A 21569-nucleotide genomic window follows, 5' to 3' on the forward strand; every position below is an offset into this window, starting at 1 on the left:
GTGAAGTAAATTGGATCTATTTTTTTTATTCCTTAGTTAATGGAAAAGATTTGACAACAATATTGCTGTCAATGATAGGTTGGTCAGCCATGCTGGTGTAAACCAATCCTTTAGAATTAGAGAACGCTCTCTAGTAGGGTACTTATTTTCCTACGGTCAATGACCAGAAACAGAAACTGTGTCAGTCGTACATCGCTCAGATGCTGCTTCTCAGTTTGACCCCAGACAAAGAATACTGATGACATGTTACACCATAGTAAGCTCTCAGCCAGCGAAGAACAATAAAATAGGGGTTGTGAAGACGATATCACAGATGATCGAGGGAGGGAGGGGGGGGGGGGGGGGGGGGGGGAGGGTGTGCGGCGGCGGCATGGTCAGTAAATTGGATCAAGAAACCCGCAAAATACTTCAGACACAAACTGTTTATCATTTACCTGCAAACCCTAACACATTCTTACAACAACAACAACATAACGATGTGCAATAAATCACGTTGTCAAACAAACAAGATCGAAAAGAGAAAGAAGCAAAACCCACCTCGTCGAGTCAAGAATCTTAGAATGTCGTCTGCTCAAATACGATCATGTTGGTTCATTTCGGAGTGTTGTTACTTCCTTCTACTGTTCGCTGCTGCTGGTTCATCTTTCTCTGATATTTCTTGCCACTATGCCGAACATTTCCAATGTTAGGGTTGTTCTCCGCAGCTCAAAACTTTGAAAAATGCTGCTGAATCGGTGAAAACGTCATGGATTTGTTGACACCGGGGGACTGATAAGTTGTCTACTGCGCTTGCGCCAAATGCCTTTGACCTACATATATTTGCATATATTAATTCCAGGGTTTCGGTTGGAACGGATTCTCTCTCTTTGTGCCTATGTCAACGGAAATTCCCCAACGGTGATGACGTCATCTTGAAGAACGGAAATTTCCACACAGTTTGAACAGCGAAGGGTCATGTCATGTGCGCACATTTACCAGCACGGAGTATCCAAAGTTGACCATTTTTTCGATTTTTTTGATAAAACACAGACAAAAACAACAAAACATCGGTTTGAAAATGGTTTTATTTACATGAATACATGTCTAAAATGACAAAAGCAGATTATTGAATGCATTCCAGGATGTTCAAAGGTGTGAAAAATGCAACAACCCCAAAAAGGTGTATGAGACCAAAAATAACTCATTTTGCCTACCCGGTCTGCCCTTAAAACAAAAATCCTACTCACCAAGCAAGCAGCCGGGGTGTTGATTGTTGGTATGAGTCCAAGTTGAGGGATAGTCTTGTCCCATGCATCACATGTACATTTTACACCAGTCAGTCTTGTCGCAGGCACAGACTTATAGTTCATTCAGATTATACTTGCGTGAGGGGTATTCCTTGATAGAGTATTTAAAACATTTCTTCAGGCTCCCTGGATTTATCTGTCCCTGTGTCTGGACCGCCGACTCCATACACACACACACACTCATATGCACACACACACACGCACACTCATATGCACACACACACACACTCATGTACACACACGCACACGCACACAGACATACAATGAACACATACAAAGGCAAGCATATCAATGTTTTTATTTTATATGTTTACTTGCATTTTCTGTTAACCTTGCAAGTACTTTTTCTTGAAAGGTCTTTTCCCATGGTATATGTATGTATCCATGTTGCCCCAAATTAAAGCACAGAAGCTTTACACACACACACACACACACACACACACACACACACACACACACACACACACACACACACACACACACACACACAGCACCACCAAATTTAATCAAACAATTAATCTTTTACGATGGAATAAAAAACAACACATAAACATGTATACACAGAACTTTTGCCAGATCTAAAACCAGAGTCCAGCGTAGGAGAAAAAACTATGGGTCAATTGACTCCTTAAACCAAATTCTGATGAGACATGGTCAAAGGTGGAAAGTGCCAAGCATGACCCTCACCCCCCCCCCCCCCCCTCTCCCCCCAAAAGTCTGAAGATGCCACATAGTGCAATCTAGTGCCATCTGTGTGAAGGGTTTTCTGTCTTATCCTGTTACCAAATTTAGAGTGTGTGTGTGTGCACGCACAGTGATGACAGAGACAAGATAGACATAAATAAGCATTTCACTGTGCGTAAGGTGCAGTGGTAAGTAATTGCGAGATGTCCTGTTGACTCATTGAAGAGAATTCGTACACTTCATTTTCAGAATGCATGCGTCAATGGCATGTTAGTAAAACAATCCCTGTGAAACAATGGAATCTATTTCTTTTACAAGGGATTGGTAGTTTCAGCGTACACACACACTCACACCTTTGCACAAGTTTTTTCCCCAGGACAATGCTGCTTCAACAATGGAATTCTAAATTAACAGCTTATTAACATGTGTCACATGCATCTTTGCACATAAAACACAGGTTGCAAAAAGAAAACACTTACCACGGGATCTGGCAGTGTTAATGTAATTAAAGTTTTCAAAGTGGCAAACATAGCACAGACAATCCCAGTCAGCACCCAACAAATAAACGTTTCTCCCATGCAAGTTTCCTGCTATGAATCCCCCACCCCTATCTTCCAATAGCCCCCACACAGGCACCTGACAACAAAACGTTTCTCCCACGATTTTTGCTCACTGCAAGTTTCTCCTCTAGGAATCCCCCACCCCAAGCTTCCAATGGCCTCCGCACAGGCACCCGACAACAAAGTGTTTTTCACCCGACAACAAAGTGTTTTTCACCCGACAACAAAGCGTTTTTCACCCGACAACAAAGTGTTTTTCACCCGACAACAAAGTGTTTTTCACCCGACAACAAAGCGTTTTCCCCACGATTTCAGCTCACTATAAGTTTTCTTCTAAGAATCCCCCGCCCCAAGCTTCCAATGGCCTCCACACAGGCACCCAACAACAAAACGTTTTTCCCACGATTTCAACAACACGGACGTAGTGGTGCCGTGCAATAGAGAACAGGCCCCGCAGCGAATACACTCCCTGACCGCTCGACTGGGACGAACACCCAATTGAATGTGTCGCACAATGTCATGCTTCTGCCGCGTGTCCGGCGCCACTTCCGAGGGGTACTCAAGGTAGCCTTTGCGGACGGCGTACAAAAAGTCTGGCTCTGTGCCGAAGGTGAACCGTAGCGCCGGGGGCTGCGTGAAAACGGCAAAGCTGCAGGAGTCGTGTCCGTAGCTGTAGTGGAAGTCTGGCACAAGCACCTTGGAGGGGAGGCTGGCACACTCGTCCACCAACCCTTCCTCCAGTTCCACGCTGGCGCCGTCTTTACGCATCTGCACATAAGACATAAGATTTTAATACAACCACGTTCAATACACATGAATGTTGCTTTGCTTGAGTGCATTCAATAAATAATACATTTAAATACAACACAACACAGTGCTCACCGAATTGCTTACACGCACACTCACTCACTCACACACACGCGCACGCACGCACGCACACACACACACAGATAAAGTGTCTTGCAAAGTCGCTGGTGTGTTTACCTTTTCATTTAAAACTGGCATGTGAGATTAATTTTCTTTTTTTCTTTGGAGGTGACGCAAAGATGTTGTTCTTTTCTTTTCAGTGATTTGCTAGGAGGGAGCAGGAAAGCTTGGAGCCTTTCACACAGTTACTTGCTGTCATCATGCTAATTACATATGCAACCAAGTGATCAAGTCTTTCTTGTCCGACCCATTCTATTCAAAGGGAAGGCAACACAGAGACAATGATTAATTGTTTACGTGCAGTAGTTTTCTTCTCTAGACTACAAGAAGGAAATTGCTGAGATTTCCCTGAAAATATTAGGTACAGAATAACAGCCATCACTCCTTGTAGACATAAACAAGGTAACAGAAATGAATTTCCCCCTTCAAAAGATAACTGCATTGGTTCCGCAGTCTCTAAGCTATGACCTAAATAGAAAGGACATGACTCCAGAAGATCCATCGCCTGTGTTAAATAAGCAGTTGTCCAAAAACAGATAGACTGCTGCATGTTCTAAAGTTCAGCATCAAAGAACAAGAATGATTAGTTAATAGAAGGTTTGATTTTTTTGGGTCAAAAAAACCGTTCACAAAATGTATTGTCAAAAATTAAACATTCCATAAACTAACCAACCTGTTTTTGTTTTTTAATATGAGTGGTTGGCTTGTAACTATCCTACCTGTCCCAGACGAGAAAGCAGCTTGAAGATGTGACCCAGACAGTCATGGCAGGTGGAAGGCGTGGTGGTGGAGAATGTCGGCGAACAGGCGGGACTGACGTTGCCCCAGATACGTATGACGGCCAGCATGTCTCTCAGCATGGCCAGGACGCCCACGTCCCGCAGGAGGGCCGCCCCCGGCATGTTGTTACCATTTTGCACCAGGGGCACGATGCTGAGCAGATGGAGGACAAAGTCCGCCACCCACTGGATAAACGGCTGGAGAATGTGCAGCGACGCTAAAAGTAAATGTTGAGCATTTTCATGAGAAATTAATACAGTGGACCTCCCTTTTAAGGTCTTCTAAAATTTGAGAAAATCAGGTCTTAAAAATGAAAAAGTCTTAAAATCGAGGTCAATTTACAGAGGTATTGAATAGAAAGTCTGAACAAATATGGTTTGAAAAATGGGGTAGTCTTAAATTGGGAGTTTCACTGTATGCCATTTTGTGCTTGATTCAATTGGCGGTTTAATGCTAGTCATGGCGGAAATTGTGTTATTTCAGTGGCAGGATTACAGCTGTGATTGAATAAATGCAAAGAAATAGCACACATCATAGCACAGATCAAATATTTACCAGAGAAAAAAGTTCTTACTGCATTTCTTCACCAAGCTTTAATTTGACCATCAGTCTGAAGAAAAAGGAGTCTCTAGATAACCCTTGTTCCTAAACTGGATACATTCACACCATACCAAATTAGTAGTCAGGCCAATAACCTCAAGTCTGATTCAATATTAAACACAAGCCTCATCAATAGATTTTAAACATCAAGAATAAACTGCACTGCGACTTACCCTGTCCGCCTTTCTCTCGTTTGATGCTCTCCACAATGAAGTCATCAGGGTCAAGGCTCTTGATCAGAGCGTCAAGGTCAGTCTCCGACGACATACTGCAGAGGGCTGAAAGTTTCTCCATAGGACTCTGCACAGCCAACACAGAATTTCATTCAGCTGTGCCCAAAAGTGTATTGAATTGTGTCACTCATAACCAAAAGTTTGTCAAAAGGCCTTGCAAATTACACAGAAGGAAAAAATCACTCTGCGGAAAATTGTTCATCTCCCAAGTGGTAGGTAACAAACTTTGTTAACCAGCTGTTCACATGCTTGAACAAAATTGAACATAAACTTATCTAGAAAATGCTCTCAACAATACCTTGGTAACCAGCTGTTCACATTCTTGAGTTGCTCCAAATTTAACATCTAGAAGAAATCGCTCTCCACAAAACCTTGCTAACCAGCTATTCGCAGTCACATGCTTGAACAAAATTTAACATGAACTTACACACAAAACACTCACTCTCTCTTTCAATTGTAAATGATTATCAGATACCCTGTGAGGGTAAATGCATAAGACGTGTATATGTGTAAGTGAAGGTAGCTTTTCCCTACCCACATCCTCTCTTTCCTGGGTTGTTTGTATGTATATGGGCCAATGGCTAAATGTACAATAAACCATCAAAAGCTCTCTCTCTCTCTTTTTTTATTTTTATTTTGTTATATTAAAAGTCCTTTGGTTTTAAGCCATTAAGGACTTGAGTGTTTGTTTGTCTCTCTCTCTCTCTCTCTCTAAAGTTTTGAATCTCAATCTGAATCTGAATCTCTCTCTCTCTCTCTCTCTCTCTCTCTCTCTCTCTCTCTCTCTCTCTCTCTCTCTCTCTCTCTTTTTAATTTTATCATTGTGTGTCGATGCGTCCCAAGGACAGATTGTAAGAAAAGGCATAGCCTTAAATCTTAATCCTTGTTAAATAAAGTTCAATTCAATTCAATTCAATTCAATTCAATTCAATTCTCTCTCTCTCTCTCTCCAGCTAACCTTCTCCTGTGCAGCGACAGACTTGGGCCTAACAATGCTGCGCAGCACAAAGGTGATGGAGAAAAGGGTGAGCAGCGCACGGCACTCTGCAGAACGCGGTCGCCCTGATGGGATGATGCTGCACAGCGCCATGCGCAGACGAAGCACACGAATGCGCAGCATTTCCTGGATTGAAGGAGTCTGTTTCTGGAAGTTTTCGTTGACATGTTGGCGAAGACCTTCGACCATCCCTAAAAATATGCAAAGAATATATACTGTGTTCCCGTTATACAGACATTTTTTTGTTTTTTACTGTTCAATTATATGTTGTCAATCAGTGAGTCTTACCATTTTGATTGCATTTGGGAGTATTTCTTATCAACATAAAGCTACTGCACTGTCCTTTAAATTTCATTTGGGCGTTTAAAAAAAACATCTTGTAAGATCACTGATGCAAGTATCTCACACAGACACATGACTAAGATCCTTGACAAGTTGGAATAGAGCATGCATCATCTGTTGCCTGGTAATTGTGACCAACTTCTAAAAAGCTTCAGTCCAATCAGTAACACTGAAAACCCATTCTCAAACCTCTGAAAATCTGACACAAATCTTAAAGTCTTAAAATGCAGGTAAATTCACAAATTTTAAGAACAAAATTCACTGAAAAATAAAGGTCTTGAAAGCGGGGAGGAGGGGAGTCTTATAATTGGAGAGTCTGAACATCGAGAGTCATAATATCAAGGGAGTCTCAAAATCAGGGAGTCTTAACATTGAGGGAGTCCCAACAATAAGAGAGTCTTAAAACCCAGGAGTCTTAAAAAAGGGATCCCACTTACCCTGCCGGACAGCCAGCAGCACATCCCAGAAGTCATATCCTACAAACATAGTGTATTCCAGCATCTGCACCACGAAACCGGCTGACAGCTGCAGCGAGCCTTCCCTCGAGTTGAAGACGCGGAAGACACACAGCGAGCCCTGACTCTGGCCGACCAGGCCGCAGCCAGTGTTGGTCTGCACGCAGGAGATGAGGTGGGGGCCCCCTGCGTGGTGGTGGTGGTCTGTGGTGAGGGAGGACATAAGGTCCAGCGTGTCCATTGAGGAGGTGTAGAGTACCTGGGAAATTCAAGTTGGAAAGAATTAACAAAGTCAGCGCCACATCAAACATAATATAATTATAATCTGTCTAGGGCGGTGAAGTTGAAAAGTATTAACAGTGGAACCCCCCTTTTAAGACGTCCAGAAATCTGAGAAAATCATGTCTTAAAAAGGAGGGAGTCTTAAAATGGAGGTAATGAACAAAAAAACCTGAGAAAACAGGGTCTTTAAAGGGAGGGAGTCTTAAATTGGGGGTCAGGGCGGGGATGTAGCTCAGTCGGTAGCGCGCTGGATTTGTATCCAGTTGGCCGCTGTCAGCGTGAGTTCGTCCCCACGTTCGGCGAAAGATTTATTTCTCAGAGTCAACTTTGTGTGCAGACTCTCCTCGGTGTCCGAACACCCCCGTGTGTACACGCAAGCACAAGACCAAGTGCGCACGAAAAAGATCCTGTAATCCACGTTAGAGTTCGGTGGGTTATAGAAACACGAAAATACCCAGCATGCTTCCTCCGAAAACGGTGTATGGCTGCCTAAATGGCGGGGTAAAAAACGGTCATACACGTAAAATTCCACTCGTGCAAAAAACACGAGTGTACATGGGAGTTTCAGCCCACGAACGCAGAAGAAGAAGAAAAAAATTGGGAGTCTTGAAAGGGGGTTCCACTGTAATCTGACTCGTGTAAATATGATAATAATGAAGATTTATTAACTGCTCTTTCTCCTAAGAGCGATGCACAACAACAAAACACAAACAAAGGCTAAGAATCTGAGTAAGTAAGTAAGCAAACACATTCACGCCAAATTTGAGGAGGATTGGTCAAGAAACACTAGCTATAAGTGCAGGAAAGCGTGCGTGAGCGCTTAATTGTATGTAAATGTAACTCCAGTACTTGCATAGAGATTGGATGAAAAAATTCGAACAGATATGCCGTAATAATGGCATTTGTCATACCAAATTTGGGAAAAATCAGCCCATTAACACCAGAGTGAAAAGCAATCAAACGACAGACAGAGACCTTTTAATGATATAGACAGATGACAGGTATCCTTTACCAGCAGGTCTGCTTTCATTAGATGGGCTCTACACTACAGTTACACCTGTACAAAACTGCCACCTCTGTTGCAAAGTCAACAGGTTGTGAGCTATTTACCTGATAGCTCTGTCTGTGGATGATCTTGATGACGCCGTCCCTGTACGTGCAGGCAAAGTAGGAGAGGAAAGAAGTGGTCTCAATGTTGTAGCTACGGTTCATGGGCAGCTTGGGCCGGGCGATGTCCGTCAGGTTCGCGTTGTGCTGAATAGAAGCTTTGTGCATCCACTTGGGCATCTTGTAGGCGAGTTCGGGGTTGGTGGCGGACTGGAACATGCGATGCAGGGGCATGGTCTGCTCCAAGAGATGCCAGACCTCCACGCAGCTCTGTCCTGGGGCCGCACAGCATGCCAGCAGCACGTCGCTGTTCTCACGATTCAGGAAGCAGATCTTGGACACGTGTAGTTGCTAAAGATTCGGGGACAAAGAGGGAGAACATTGGTTTTTTAGGCTTGTACCAAAATTCAAGAATCAAAAAACCAAGTTAAGTTAGGGGCACATCATTTTTGACAAAATAAGACATACGTTACAAACAAATAACACAATTCAAGACAACTGGTGCAGTTTTGCCTGCCAGTGCCACTGAACTTTGTCAAAACTAACAAACAAGTTCAGTCTAATAAATTTGGGGACAGAGAGGGAGAAACATACATATTTTTATTTTTTAGGTTTACAAAAAAATCTTAGACAAGCATGGCAGTTTTGCCTCTCCACTAGAAATGAGGCAACATGTGTGGATAATGTGCAGCCAATGGGGAGTTAACTGTATGTAATATCAAGACTTTGTTTCAGCAGAGGTAACCTCCCTTCCATCTGACATCAGTTCAGCTTCAAGAGGATTCCTACCTCAACAATTTTTTACTGAAAATAACGAACTTTGTAATTCAATCAAGTTTGCGTTTTAATGAAAGAGATCCTGTGATTGGTCAGAATGCCCCAACTCATTAAAAATTACCGGTCATTAATTGCCGATAACCACTCGCTAAAAAATCCATTAACAACCTGCTGGCGAGGCGCATTGAAACAGCTTCAACTAGTCTCGGTTAGCTTTGAGGGTCATTTTACAAGTAGGAAATTTGAAGGCCAACGAAATACCGAGACCATAAGGTATGCGAAGTGATGACGTCGAATACGTGACGTAAGTTGATGCATGAATTCTTCCGGACTACGTCAGTCAATTCCAAAGATCGCTTTTGTGGTGAAAAGAATTTGTTTTAGAGTTTGCTGTCCAGAAACCAGTCAAAAAAGAAGGGAAAATGTGTGTGAAAGAAAACAAAACAGGAGCAGAGTGATACGATAGGAATACAGAGACATATTTCTTGGGACTTGACCCTTGCAGGTAGGTGGACTGAAAGTAGTGTGTGAACAGAACAGAACCAATTCTGTCTGTTTACAACCGCATGAAAGCAGGAAAGAGATCGTCGTCAGATTGAATTACAATAACATTAACACGCTTCCATTTGAAACTTCTCGGTCTTCATCGTGGATTGACGCCCTCCCAAAGTCTAATTGAAGCCTTCGCTCCGTCGGGCTTCAATTACCTTTGGTCGGGCGTCAATCCCCGATGAAGACCTCGAAGTTTCAAATGGAAGCATGTTAATGTGTAATTATATGGTAACTTTTCTTCAAAATAAATTTGATTGTGGCTTGAGACACATGCTGGAACAATCTGACAGCAGTGTGAATAAGCTTTTCTGTCTTCTTACTCCCATGCCACTAACATAAACAAAAATGTCAAAAGTGTAACAGCAAATCAAGTAACCATACTGCAGTGTACCAAGTCTTAACCCCTTCACTGCCCAGCACATACTAGGTACGTGGTCATGTTTGGTTTGTCATATGCCCATACACGTACTAGGTACGCATTTACATCAGCACTTTTCAGGACATTTGTGAAAACTAAATGGGAGGTAACCACTGTCCAACTTCTTGTAGGGGTTTAAACACAGTTCTTTCCCATTGACCGTTCAGATAAGTTAGTACCACGTGGTAAAAACATTTTAAGAAGTTTTTTCCGATCTATAAGATTCAAAATGGCGGCCGAAAGTCGGACATCAACTCGTAGACCTGTTTTCAAATGATACAGTGTTCTGGAAGCTCTACAAGAAGTGATTTATGGATTACCACACAGAAGAATACCGTTATGGGCTGTAATGCGAGTACCTGATGTTTGACACCAGTTTTAGCTGTGTTTTCTGCGGTTTTACGTGCTGCAGTGTGTGAGTGAAAGTTTGGAAACTGTAATTTTTGACAAAAACGGTCATTATATCGATTTTTACTATAACAATCACAAACAAAGTCCAATGATCATGTTATCACATATTAGCCAAGGGTGTAAGCAAACCACATGCCAAAGATCTAAGAGATATCTCAATAAATGATTGAGCAGTGAACAGATTAGTGAACCTACCGAAGAAAGCGAAATTTGCCCTGGCGCACAGCAATACCAAAATGCTGTTATACTGTGGCAGTGAAGGGGTTAAAAAGGAGCAAGTCTGGGGGTACATAACACAGATTCTATGAGCTGGAAATCCTAAAAAGCAAGAAATCACAAAACAGATAGACAGCTAACGTTCCAAAACTCATAATCAAAAAGCAAGAATTGTAGGGTATTGGAACTTTTGATTACATGCATGTATTGACAAAACGTAATTATTGAAACGTAAAAATAATTGTAACGTTTTGTCAATAATTAGACTTTCCAATAACATACAATTCTGGTTTTAACGTAGAGGGGAGAATCGAGACGAGGGTCGTGGTGTATGTGCGTGCGTGTGTGTGTGTGTGTGTGTCTGTCTGTGTGTGTGTGTGTAGAGTGATTCAGACTAAACTACTGGACCGATCTTTATGAAATTTTACATGAGAGTTCCTGGGTATGAAATCCCCGAACGTTTTTTTCATTTTTTTGATAAATGTCTTTGATGACGTCATATCCGGCTTTTCGTGAAAGTTGAAGCGGCACTGTCACGCCCTCATTTTTCAACCAAATTGGTTGAAATTTTGGTCAAGTAATCTTCGACGAAGCCCGGACTTCGGTATTGCATTTCAGCTTGGTGGCTTAAAAATTAATTAATGACTTTGGTCATTAAAAATCTGAAAATTGTAAAAAAAGAAACAATTTATAAAACGATCCAAATTTACGTTTATCTTATTCTCCATCATTTGCTGATTCCAAAAACATATAAATATGTTATATTTGAATTAAAAACAAGCTCTGAAAATTAAATATATAAAAATTATTATCAAAATTAAATTGTCGAAATCAATTTAAAAACACTTTCATCTTATTCCTTGTCGGTTCCTGATTCCAAAAACATATAGATATGATATGTTTGGATTAAAAACACGCTCAGAAAGTTAAAACAAAGAGAGGTACAGAAAAGCGTGCTATCCTTCTTAGCGCAACTACTACCCCGCTCTTCTTGTCAATTTCACTGCCTTTGCCATGAGCGGTGGACTGACGATGCTACGAGTATACGGTCTTGCTGAAAAATGGCATTGCGTTCAGTTTCATTCTGTGAGTTCGACAGCTACTTGACTAAATGTTGTATTTTCGCCTTACGCGACTTGTTTTATTCTGAAAAAGCAAGGTCTTCAGAGGGGGGTTCCACAGTCACTAGCTTTCAGTGGTATTCGGTGAAGTTCACAGAACTCACATTCTGATGCTCTCTGCTGCTGTAGTCTGTCAGACTCCTGAGGAAGAAGCTGGCCCCGGGAGCACTGGCAATGTGACACGTGTTGTTCTCCATCTTCACCGACACAATGAAGCATTGCACCGCCGAGCCCACCGTGCCGTCGCTAGCAGCAACCATGACGTCTCCAGAAGCCATGAACGCAATGTCGGCCTGCGTCAGGCGGAGATAACCAGGAGCAAGACACTCTTTGGCGGAGATCACTTTTTGCCCTTGCTCTTGCAAAAGGCCCACTGTCACCTGCGGAAAAACATGGTGGATGTTACAGACACAAGACACAATATTCTTTGATTCTGACAAGGCTTAACCATACCTGCTTCCAGTCTGTAAAACAAGCTTCAAGAAGGTTTTTTTCTATTGATAATGACTGTAAATTTACATCCATTTTAAAACTTTCTCTTTTAAGAGACCAGATTTTCTTACATTTTTGGTGGTCCTTCAAAGGGGGTTCCATGGAATTAGGTGTTGAGGGTGGGTGCATTCAACAGCAACAACTTTTAGCAAAGAAATAAATGGTTACTGAACACACAAAGTACCGGATGTTACCATTCCTGATGATGTCACTGCCATCCAGCCATCCATAGGTTTGTTGCCGAAGAGAGATACCGTCGGGCAGAATTTGGACCTCTGGTACTTCTCATTGTAGGCAACTACGTTCTGCTTATCTGGGTTGAACAAAACCTGCACAGAACAAAAAGACGAAGATTGCTTGTAGCTGACTTTGGCATTCTTCATCTCTTTTGTTGCAGTGTGATAGAGGGATATCAAATTAAAGATTATAATAATCTAAAAAAACAGAAAGTTTGTTTATGGAATAATGAAACATTCTCAAGTACGTCGACCTAGTGTTCTTTGTAGTGGAGGGACATAGACATTATAATAAGACATTAATGAAAAGAAGAACTTTTCATTATCAAGATAACAAGAGGGGAGGATTTTTTTGTTGTTGTACAGACTATAACAACTTGTGCGTAATCTTTTTAAACCTTAGTACATGTATTTACATGCTTATAATGTTCTAAGTTGTGTTTGTCGTTTTATGCACAACTGTAATTTTTCATGCTTGAGATAATAAAGTTGACTTGATTTGATGTGTGCAAACATGTGTGTGTGTGTGTAAGAGTGTGCCTGTGCAAGCATAAATGTGCATGGCCAACCTAATTTCATAGCATCCAATCAATTATATGAGGGTTACAAGAAAGTCAAACTATAATTTTGTACTGTGTTGAATTGACCTCTACATACAAACCTGAATGCCATTGTGCAGCTAGGCAAGCACCAGCACCTCCTCTCCTGGCAGTTCCGTCTCACCAAACTATGGCACGCTAATGAGACCACAAAGACTACACACAAACCTGAATGCCGCTGTGCAGCTAGGCAAGCACCAGCACCTCCTCTCCTGGCATTTCCGTCTCACCAAACTATGGCACGCTAATGAGACCACAAAGACTACACACAAACCTGAATGCCGCTATGCAGCCAGGCAAGCACCAGCACCTCCTCTCCTGGCATTTCCGTCTCACCAAACTATGGCACGCTAATGAGACCACAAAGACTACACACAAACCTGAATGCCGCTATGCAGCCAGGCAAGCACCAGCACCTCCTCTCCTGGCATTTCCGTCTCACCAAACTATGGCACGCTAATGAGACCACAAAGACTACACACAAACCTGAATGCCGCTATGCAGCCAGGCAAGCACCAGCACCTCCTCTCCGGGCAGTTCCGTCTTGCCAAACTCTTGCCACTGGTTGATCAGGTAGTTCTGCCCACATACAATCACTCTTATTTAAATAAGAACAAAACAAAATACTGACTGAGCATTGCTGTTTCTATATTCTATACTTCATATATTACTAGCAGGAAAACCTGGCTCCCCCAAGCTTTCGCTAGGATACAGTGGAACCCCCCTTTTAAGACCCCCAATTTAAGACTTCCTCCATTTTAAGACCCTGTTTTTTCAGACTTTCTGTTCACAACCTGTGTAAAAGTACTCCCATTTCAAGACTCCCTCCGCTTTCAAACCTGATTATCTCAGAGTTTCGGAGGTCTTAACTTAAGTTAAAGGGGAGGTTCCACTGTAATACTAGCAGGAATACCCGGCACCGCCCAGCTCTCGCTAAGAATTAAATTACATCTAATTATCTACCCGTGCCCATTTACACACAAAAATGTAAGGGGGGCAAACATCTCTAGGTCAGAATCACAGCCAAATAACCTACCCATTTACACATGAAGGTGTAAGATGGAAAAAAACACATATAAATTTATTCAATTTCAATCTGTAGAACTCACAGAATGAAACTGGACGCACTGCTTTTTTTCACCAAGCCAGTATAGCGCAGTAGTGCTACAGCTTAACAGAAAAGTGCACTTTTCTTCATTCTTTTTAACTTTCTGAGCTCGTTTTTAATCCAAACAAAATTGACTAAATGTAAAAATAATTTGTTTAAAACACAAAAGCTTATTTTCAATCAGTAACCAGTCCAAATGTGGTAATGCCTGGGCAGTGTTATATGTTGTGCACAAGTGTTGCCTACCTCCATCACCCAGACTGTGAACGTGCCCTCTGCATTGACGATGAGAAGGCGAGAGCCGCTTGGGTCCCAGCGCATGTACACCACAGGCACCGGCTCCGCTGTGATTCTGAACTCCTCCCATGGTCGGTCAAGGTCAAACACGCACACCTCGTGAACAATCTCAAAGTGGCATCTGAAATTGTGAAAAACAGTGTCTTAAAAATTCCAGAGAACCTCTCTTTTATTATCTTAAGACCCCTTGATTGAAGACGACCCTCCCCCCCCCCCCCCCCACACACACACACTTAAGTCTGTAAGTTTACCTCCGTTTCAGGACTATCTCTCTTTTAATACCTGATTTTCAATGATTTTTTAAAGGTCTTAAAAGGGAGGTTCCACTGTAATGACTAAAAATAACAACTCACTTGTTGAGGTCGTATTACAGAAATGTGTGCGAAACTTCAGTGGTCGTCTTACATTGTGTGCCTTTACATGACCTTGACCTTCAGGGTCAAGGTCAAATAACTAAACATAGCAATGACATCATACACTAAGAACTGCTTTACACATTTTTCCTACCAAAATACATGTGACCTTGACCAGGTCATCCAAGGTCATGCAACACAAAGCTGTTAATTCAAGACATAGGAAGTACAATGGTGCTTATTGGCTCTTTCTACCATGAGATATGGTCACTTTTAGTGGTTCACTACCTTATTTTGGTCACATTTCATAAGGGTCAAAGTGACCTTGATCATATGTGACCAAATGCGTCTCATGATGAAAGCATAACATGTGCCCCACATAATTTTTAAGTTTGAAACAGTTATCTTCCATAGTTCAGGGTCAAGGTCACTTCAAAATATGTATACAATCCAACTTTGAAGAGCTCTTGTGACCTTGACCTTGAAGCAGGGTAAACCAAACTGGTATCAAAAGATGGGGCTTACTTTGCCCTATATATCATATATAGGTGAGGTATTCAATCTCAAAAACTTCAGAGAAAATGGGAAAAATGTGAAAAATAGCTGTTTTTTAGACAACATTTATGGGCCCTGCGACCTTGACGCAAGGTCAAGATGCTATGTATGTTTTTTGGGGCCTTGTCATCATACACCATCTTGCCAAATTTGGTACTGATAGACTGAATAGTGTCCAAGAAATATCCAACGTTAAAGTTTTCCGGACGGACGTCCGGACCGGACGGACGGGGGGGACGGACGGACGGACGACTCGGGTGAGTACATAGACTCACTTTTGCTTCGCATGTGAGTCAAAAAACCAATTTTCTCCCTCTTTGTCCCTGAATCGTAACTGCTACAAGTGTCCAAGATCTACTTCCTGTATTGAGAGAACAGCGAAATACTGTTTGAGTGTGAGGAAAGAGCTCTGATCAACAACAAAACCTTTATGAAACCAATGACCATGCCATTTTATTTTGAGCCAGTACAAATAATTGTCTTATCTTCCTAAACATTGTATTCACAACTGAAACAGTTAGCATCATCAATATATGCATATATTGCTTATCGCAAGGTCTTGCTCACAGAACAAATTGTTTTGCTCACACAGACAACTTAAGATACTTATCACATTGGTTGTGGTCGACTCAAAATGCCAGGTATTTTTACAACTTTTTAAGTGGTTACACTGGAAAAACACCCAGCAAGGTATAATTATAAACTTAATAAATCATTAAATGTGATTCAAACTGTGGTCTGAGTTTGTTTGTTTGTTTGTTTAACGCCCAGCCGACCACGAAGGGCCATATCAAACTGTGGTCTGAGGCAAGCATAACATTAACAACACACAAAACAAGAATAAGACTGACAAAATGAGCGCAAAAACAAAACCAGAGATGCTGGAAAGAAAGAAGAAGAGATAGCGCTCTACTTGTGGGGGGAAAACTTCTGTGGGTTGATGAAACACCAGATGATAGAGGATCTCTCCCAAGAAAAACAGCAAAGACTACACTGACTGATACAAGGAGCAAATATTCCTCTTATCACCAAATCCTTGAATTAGAATCCTGAAACTTGAATCTGTAGCCATTCCAACCCATTCACTCACTGATATCTGGCCATCCTTCTCCTGACAAGTTGACTGACAGGCCCTCCCAGCATGCCAACACTTGGCAACAGGTCCACCATTTGATAAAAACATTTCCCAGACACAAAAAAACTTATCACCACGTACCAGCCATCAAGATTGCTTTGAACAGCTGATTCCTTCTTACGCTGTTCCCCTACTACTATAACCCTTCCCTTCCTCAAGAACAGTTAAATACTGATAATGAATGCTTGAATTTCTGTTCACACAACAGGTCACTTTGAAAGACAGGATCAGATATTCACAAAAAGATCGGAGGAAAAAACAAAAATCAGAAATGAAGAAAAAATAAACAAAAAGAAAAACAGAAACTGAGAAAGAAAAAAAGATTTCAAAATACACAAACCACATTTTCTGGGGGAAAAATGCTTGCTTGTTTTTCAAGATAACATCATGCAAAAATAGACTCTTTCCAAAATACATTCATTTAAAGAATAATCTGCGTGTTTTAAACTATCTCAGTTAAAACATAAACTTCAGGGTTTAAATAGAGGACACATAAACTGGGAAGAGACCCTCAATGGTGGGCTATTTTCAAGACAACGTGTTTGTTGCTGCCAAAGACAGAACAACTTAGAATCATGTTCTCAAATCTAAATTTTAAAGTGATTGGCTCACGAAGTGTAGCCTATGCGATCGTAACTTTGTCTGTCTGTGCGTGCGTATGTGCGTGCGTGTGTATGTCTGTGGTAGAAACTTTAACATTTCGTCATTTGAAGACGTCACATTATGGCGTAAGAGGGTTAGACGTCACGCGAAGGAATGTCTCGGTCATTGTTATTTTGAGCGGGCCGAGACTAATTGGCAGTCGTGTCTGTAAGTAGGCTATATATATGCAGACAGACAGATCTAGATCTAGTGTCTCGCTTTCTTGCACAGTGTCACCTATGCTTACTGTGTGTGTGTGTGTATGTGTGACGGAGTGATTGAGTTTGTGTTACTGTTTGTCGATTTCTTATGTGAGCCTTGAAGGCTTCGCCTCTTGTTTTACTGTTTTACTGACGAGAAATTGTGCTCTTAAAAGTGCAAAAATATTTTACTTTCAACTTTAAAAACAAATCCTCACACTTTGGAATGCACAAGAACAAATTCCTTCACAGCTCCTCCTCCTCCTCCCCCCCTCCCCCCCCCCTCTCCAAATTAAGAAAGGTAAACACTGTACGTATTTTTGCCCCCCCCCATTATTCAACTTGCTCAAATTATAGTCACAAGTGCATTTCAGACAAGGTTAAAGTGAAGAGTAACAGATTATTTTGCATGTCATTGTCAGAGATGTTTAAAACACAGTGATAGTTCATGTGTATGCATTACGGTATAAATGTCACTGTCAGGAAGGAAACATGTCAAATGTTAGGCCTAAAAAAAAAATAGGTGTGGTTACGGTAACCCGACCTACCCTATTTTTAGGGGCCGATCCTATAACTTTTTATTACATTTGTCAAAAAAAACCAAAAAAAAACCCACCGATACTGCCCTGCCTTTGATCTGGCCGCACACACAGATTTCCACTCTGTTAAACTCGGTCACTGACCGGTCACTGACCCCGATGCAGGAAGTGTTTCCTCTCTCAGATATGACAGGGGAACCACCTCTCATGGCAAAAACTGGGTCATTGACCCCTGGGAAGAAGGTCGTGTCTTTTAACAAGGCCACCCAGCTATCACAATGCCTTTTGTCACTGACCGGTCACTGACCCCGATGCAGGAAGTGTTTCCTCTCTCAGATATGACAGGGGAACCACCTCTCATGGCAAAAACTGGGTCATTTTGGTGCGCCCTATTGGCCCCCTGCGTCCAATGGGTGACTGGATTACAATTTTTTTTTTAAAAAGAAGGGGGTGCGTCTTAGATAACAAAGCGCCTTGTCACCCGGAAAGTACGGTAGGTTTAATTTGTACACATTAGAAAAAAAAGTTAACAAAAAAAAAAAAGTGATTGCCTACCTACCTACCCTATTTTTTTGGGCTATGTTACCGTAACCACACCTATTTTTTTTTTTTGGCCTTATATGAACCGTTCACAAATTTGATTTCCGGTACTTTAACAAAAAATTCTGGGAACATACTGGAAAATTTCCACGAAACGCAATCCCTGTGTGCATCAAATGTTGAATTTTTTGTCTCCAATTTTCCCTGTATCTGCTGATCAATCCAAACAGCTTTTCTGACCGGTTAGCCAAGACCAGCACAGTGAATGGAGTGTGGGAAAGGAAGGAAGAAGTGTTGGACAGAAATGTCAGCTATGCTCTGCTGCTGCTGCTAAATATCCGCTTTGAGTACGGCCGTGCACATCGTGGTGTCAGTCAACCAGTCCGTCATGATTGCCTGTATCCTACAGAATGCAATCTGATCATCTGGAAATTGCTCACGCCCACCTCCACCTTCCCCTCGTTAGTGCATGAAAATGTCTACTGTACAATTTTTTCATTTTGATGCTTGTCATAATTTGTAAGACTGTCCAGTGACTATTTAGATGAATTCTTGATGTAAAACATTGATTAAACTTAACTCCCCCGAAATCGGCGTATGCTGCCTGAATGGGGGGGGGGGGGTAAAAACGGTCATACACGTAAAAATCCACTCGTGCTAAAAACATGAGTGAACTTTGGAGTCTAAGCCCATGAACAAAGAAGAAGAGAAGATTAAACTTAGGCCTAAAAAAAAAATAGGTGTGGTTACGGTAACCCGACCTACCCTATTTTTAGGGGCCGATCCTATAACTTTTTATTATATTTGTCAAAAAAAAAAAAAAAAAAAAAAAAGAGTGCAAAAAACGCAATGAAAGCGAAAGCGCCCGTGTCGCACACTTATTTCCCTGTCAAGTAGGTTTAATTTGTACACATTAGAAAAAAAAGTTAAAAAAAAAAAAAGTGATTGCCTACCTACCTACCCTATTTTTTTTGGCTATGTTACCGTAACCACACCTATTTTTTTTTTTGGCCTTAACGTCTGTCTATCTGGTGAACGGATTTTGGAACAATATCCCCCACACCACCCCGCTTTATTTTTAAGACCTCCAAAAATCTGAGAAAAATCAGTTTTATAAACGAAGGTGCATGTAGTCTGAAAACGACGATAAATATAGGCTGCACAAAACCAAAATTGTTTCTGTTTTCTTTTCGTTTAATCCTTTTATTGCATCGTAATTTCTTTTAAAGCTTGTTTTTTATTCACACAGATGCATGTGGATTTTCATAGGGTGGAAATAGTGCGAGATGTCTTCCCTGAATATCAGAGAAGAGTGACTTTCTGTGTAATTGTCTGCAAAATCGAGTCGTGTCATTTTGTAATGTTTTTTTCAATTTTTTTTTTTAGTTAGAGTTAAAAAAAAAGTTCTAGAGTTGAGAGAAAATTATGGGTTGGTTGAGGAATCGGAAACATTGATTTTTTTTTTTGGGGGGGGGGGGGGGGTTAGAGGTTATGAAGAGTAAATCGGGAAAAGTGAGAAATTCGAAACACTCAAACACTGAACAGACAATGAGCGAGACAGACTGTTTTGGTTCCAAAATCAAGAATCAAAATCCAAGAAAGAAGACAGCAATGTTTTGCATCAGGGGAAGTCTCAAATCAGGGGGTATTTAAAGAATGATGCCACGACAGACAAAACAAAAGCATCACGGCATCGGTGGGTTAACGGTACACGGGGATAAAATCAGCTGCTTTCGAACGGGAGAGACACAATCTAAACAAAACTTCTCAGCTGAGCTGCATGGAAGATAAACAAGCTCTCGTGCCAGTATTGACGTCAAACAGTCCTGAGGTAACTGGGGGCTAAACCTGCTGATAATATCCCGAGTTCCCTCACTTTCTCACTTCGCAAATCACTGGCACTGGCGTTGTTTCTGTACGTGTGCTCCGAATGAGATCGTAAACAAACTACGAAGTACGATGCAACTTGCTACCAGTAACTAGGTCTTCAAATGCCGGTAACATACCCATCTTTGCTGCCACTGCTCTGACGACTAAACGCAAGGATATTTTTACACGACAAGCTGCATACAGTTTTATCCTCCAAGAGAAAATCACTCGTCTTCGGAAGACTCCTATAGTCAACAGAATACACTAACTCCATCGTAGAACTTTAACTTAGAATCAAATGCAGAACACATTGGACGCCATTCTGCTTTGAGTACTTCCGGTTACGCAGATGTCTTTGCTTACATTTTATGTCCTCCGATAGTAAGCTTAGCTGTTTCACATGGTCATTCGCGTTCAACATTACATTATTTTTCGTAAAATAACCAGACTTCTGCAAAACTGTACAACAGATGTACACCTGATAAACGTGTGAGTGATGTCGGCATGTAAACATGTGTGTGTGTGTGTGTATGTGTGTGTGTGTGGTGGGGGGGGGGGGGAGGGGGGGTTGGATGTGTATGGAGAAGTTTGAATGTGTGTGCAGTCTGCAGATGTGTAGTTTTTTTTGGTATTAATGTTATCTCTGATTTAAAGTTTTAATTCTTGAGTAAGGTTGTGTTTTCTTTACGTGATGAAATATGTGTGTATACATACGAGCCAAAAGATTTTTGATTTTTTTGGCGTTTTACACATCCAAATAATAAAGTTGTGTTGAATTGTGAATTGAATTCAAATTGAATTCAATTGAATTCAATAATTCTGAAGTATATGGCGGAAAGTTTTTAATACCACCCCCCCAAAAAAACTAAAACAAAGAAAAAGAAAGAAAGAAAGAAGAAAAAAAAACATCAAAACAAAAACAAACAAACTTTGAACTTCTCGTGTAAAGGAAAGCAGTCGATCAACCCAGTAACACATATAAGTGAACGATTTTCTTCGTAGTGTGATTGAGAGAAAAAAAACCAGCTTCTGCAATTGACTACAGGTATGATCATACCAACACAAGCTTGCTGTTGTTCTTGTTGTTCTTGTTGTCACGTTGATCAAAGACACATACTCAAAATAGGTAAAGAGAGTAGGAAAGCACATCAGAACATCATGACATTGTCTTTTTGCGCAATCATATTGTTATAGACTTGGAATCTGGGCTGCTCCAACTGGCTACAGCGGCTTTGGGTAGCGTTTTTAATGAAAAA

General features: G+C 41.3%; 1 protein-coding gene across 2 annotated transcripts; it reads right to left on the reverse strand.

The window, feature by feature from the left end:
- Positions 1-1568: 1568 nt before the first annotated feature.
- Positions 1569-20647, reverse strand: LOC138968567 (mediator of RNA polymerase II transcription subunit 16-like). Of its 2 annotated transcripts, XM_070341142.1 has the most exons (11): positions 20451-20647; positions 14430-14601; positions 13562-13654; positions 12435-12569; positions 11853-12128; positions 8257-8604; positions 6847-7123; positions 6029-6258; positions 5011-5137; positions 4177-4454; positions 1569-3298 (listed from the first exon to the last, which is right to left on the reverse strand). In XM_070341142.1, exons 1-11 carry the CDS (start codon positions 20585-20587, stop codon positions 2864-2866), a joined length of 2508 nt encoding a protein of 835 aa, XP_070197243.1. In that variant the 5' UTR covers positions 20588-20647; the 3' UTR covers positions 1569-2863. The 2 variants fall into 2 exon arrangements, with proteins under 2 accessions (XP_070197243.1, XP_070197245.1); XM_070341144.1 differs by lacking the exons at positions 13562-13654; positions 14430-14601; positions 20451-20647 and adding an exon at positions 13350-13410.
- Between the last annotated feature and the right edge of the window lie 922 nt (positions 20648-21569).

Source organism: Littorina saxatilis, linkage group LG6 (assembly GCF_037325665.1).
Source record: "Littorina saxatilis isolate snail1 linkage group LG6, US_GU_Lsax_2.0, whole genome shotgun sequence".
In the NCBI taxonomy this organism is placed as follows: Eukaryota; Metazoa; Mollusca; class Gastropoda; order Littorinimorpha; family Littorinidae; genus Littorina; species Littorina saxatilis.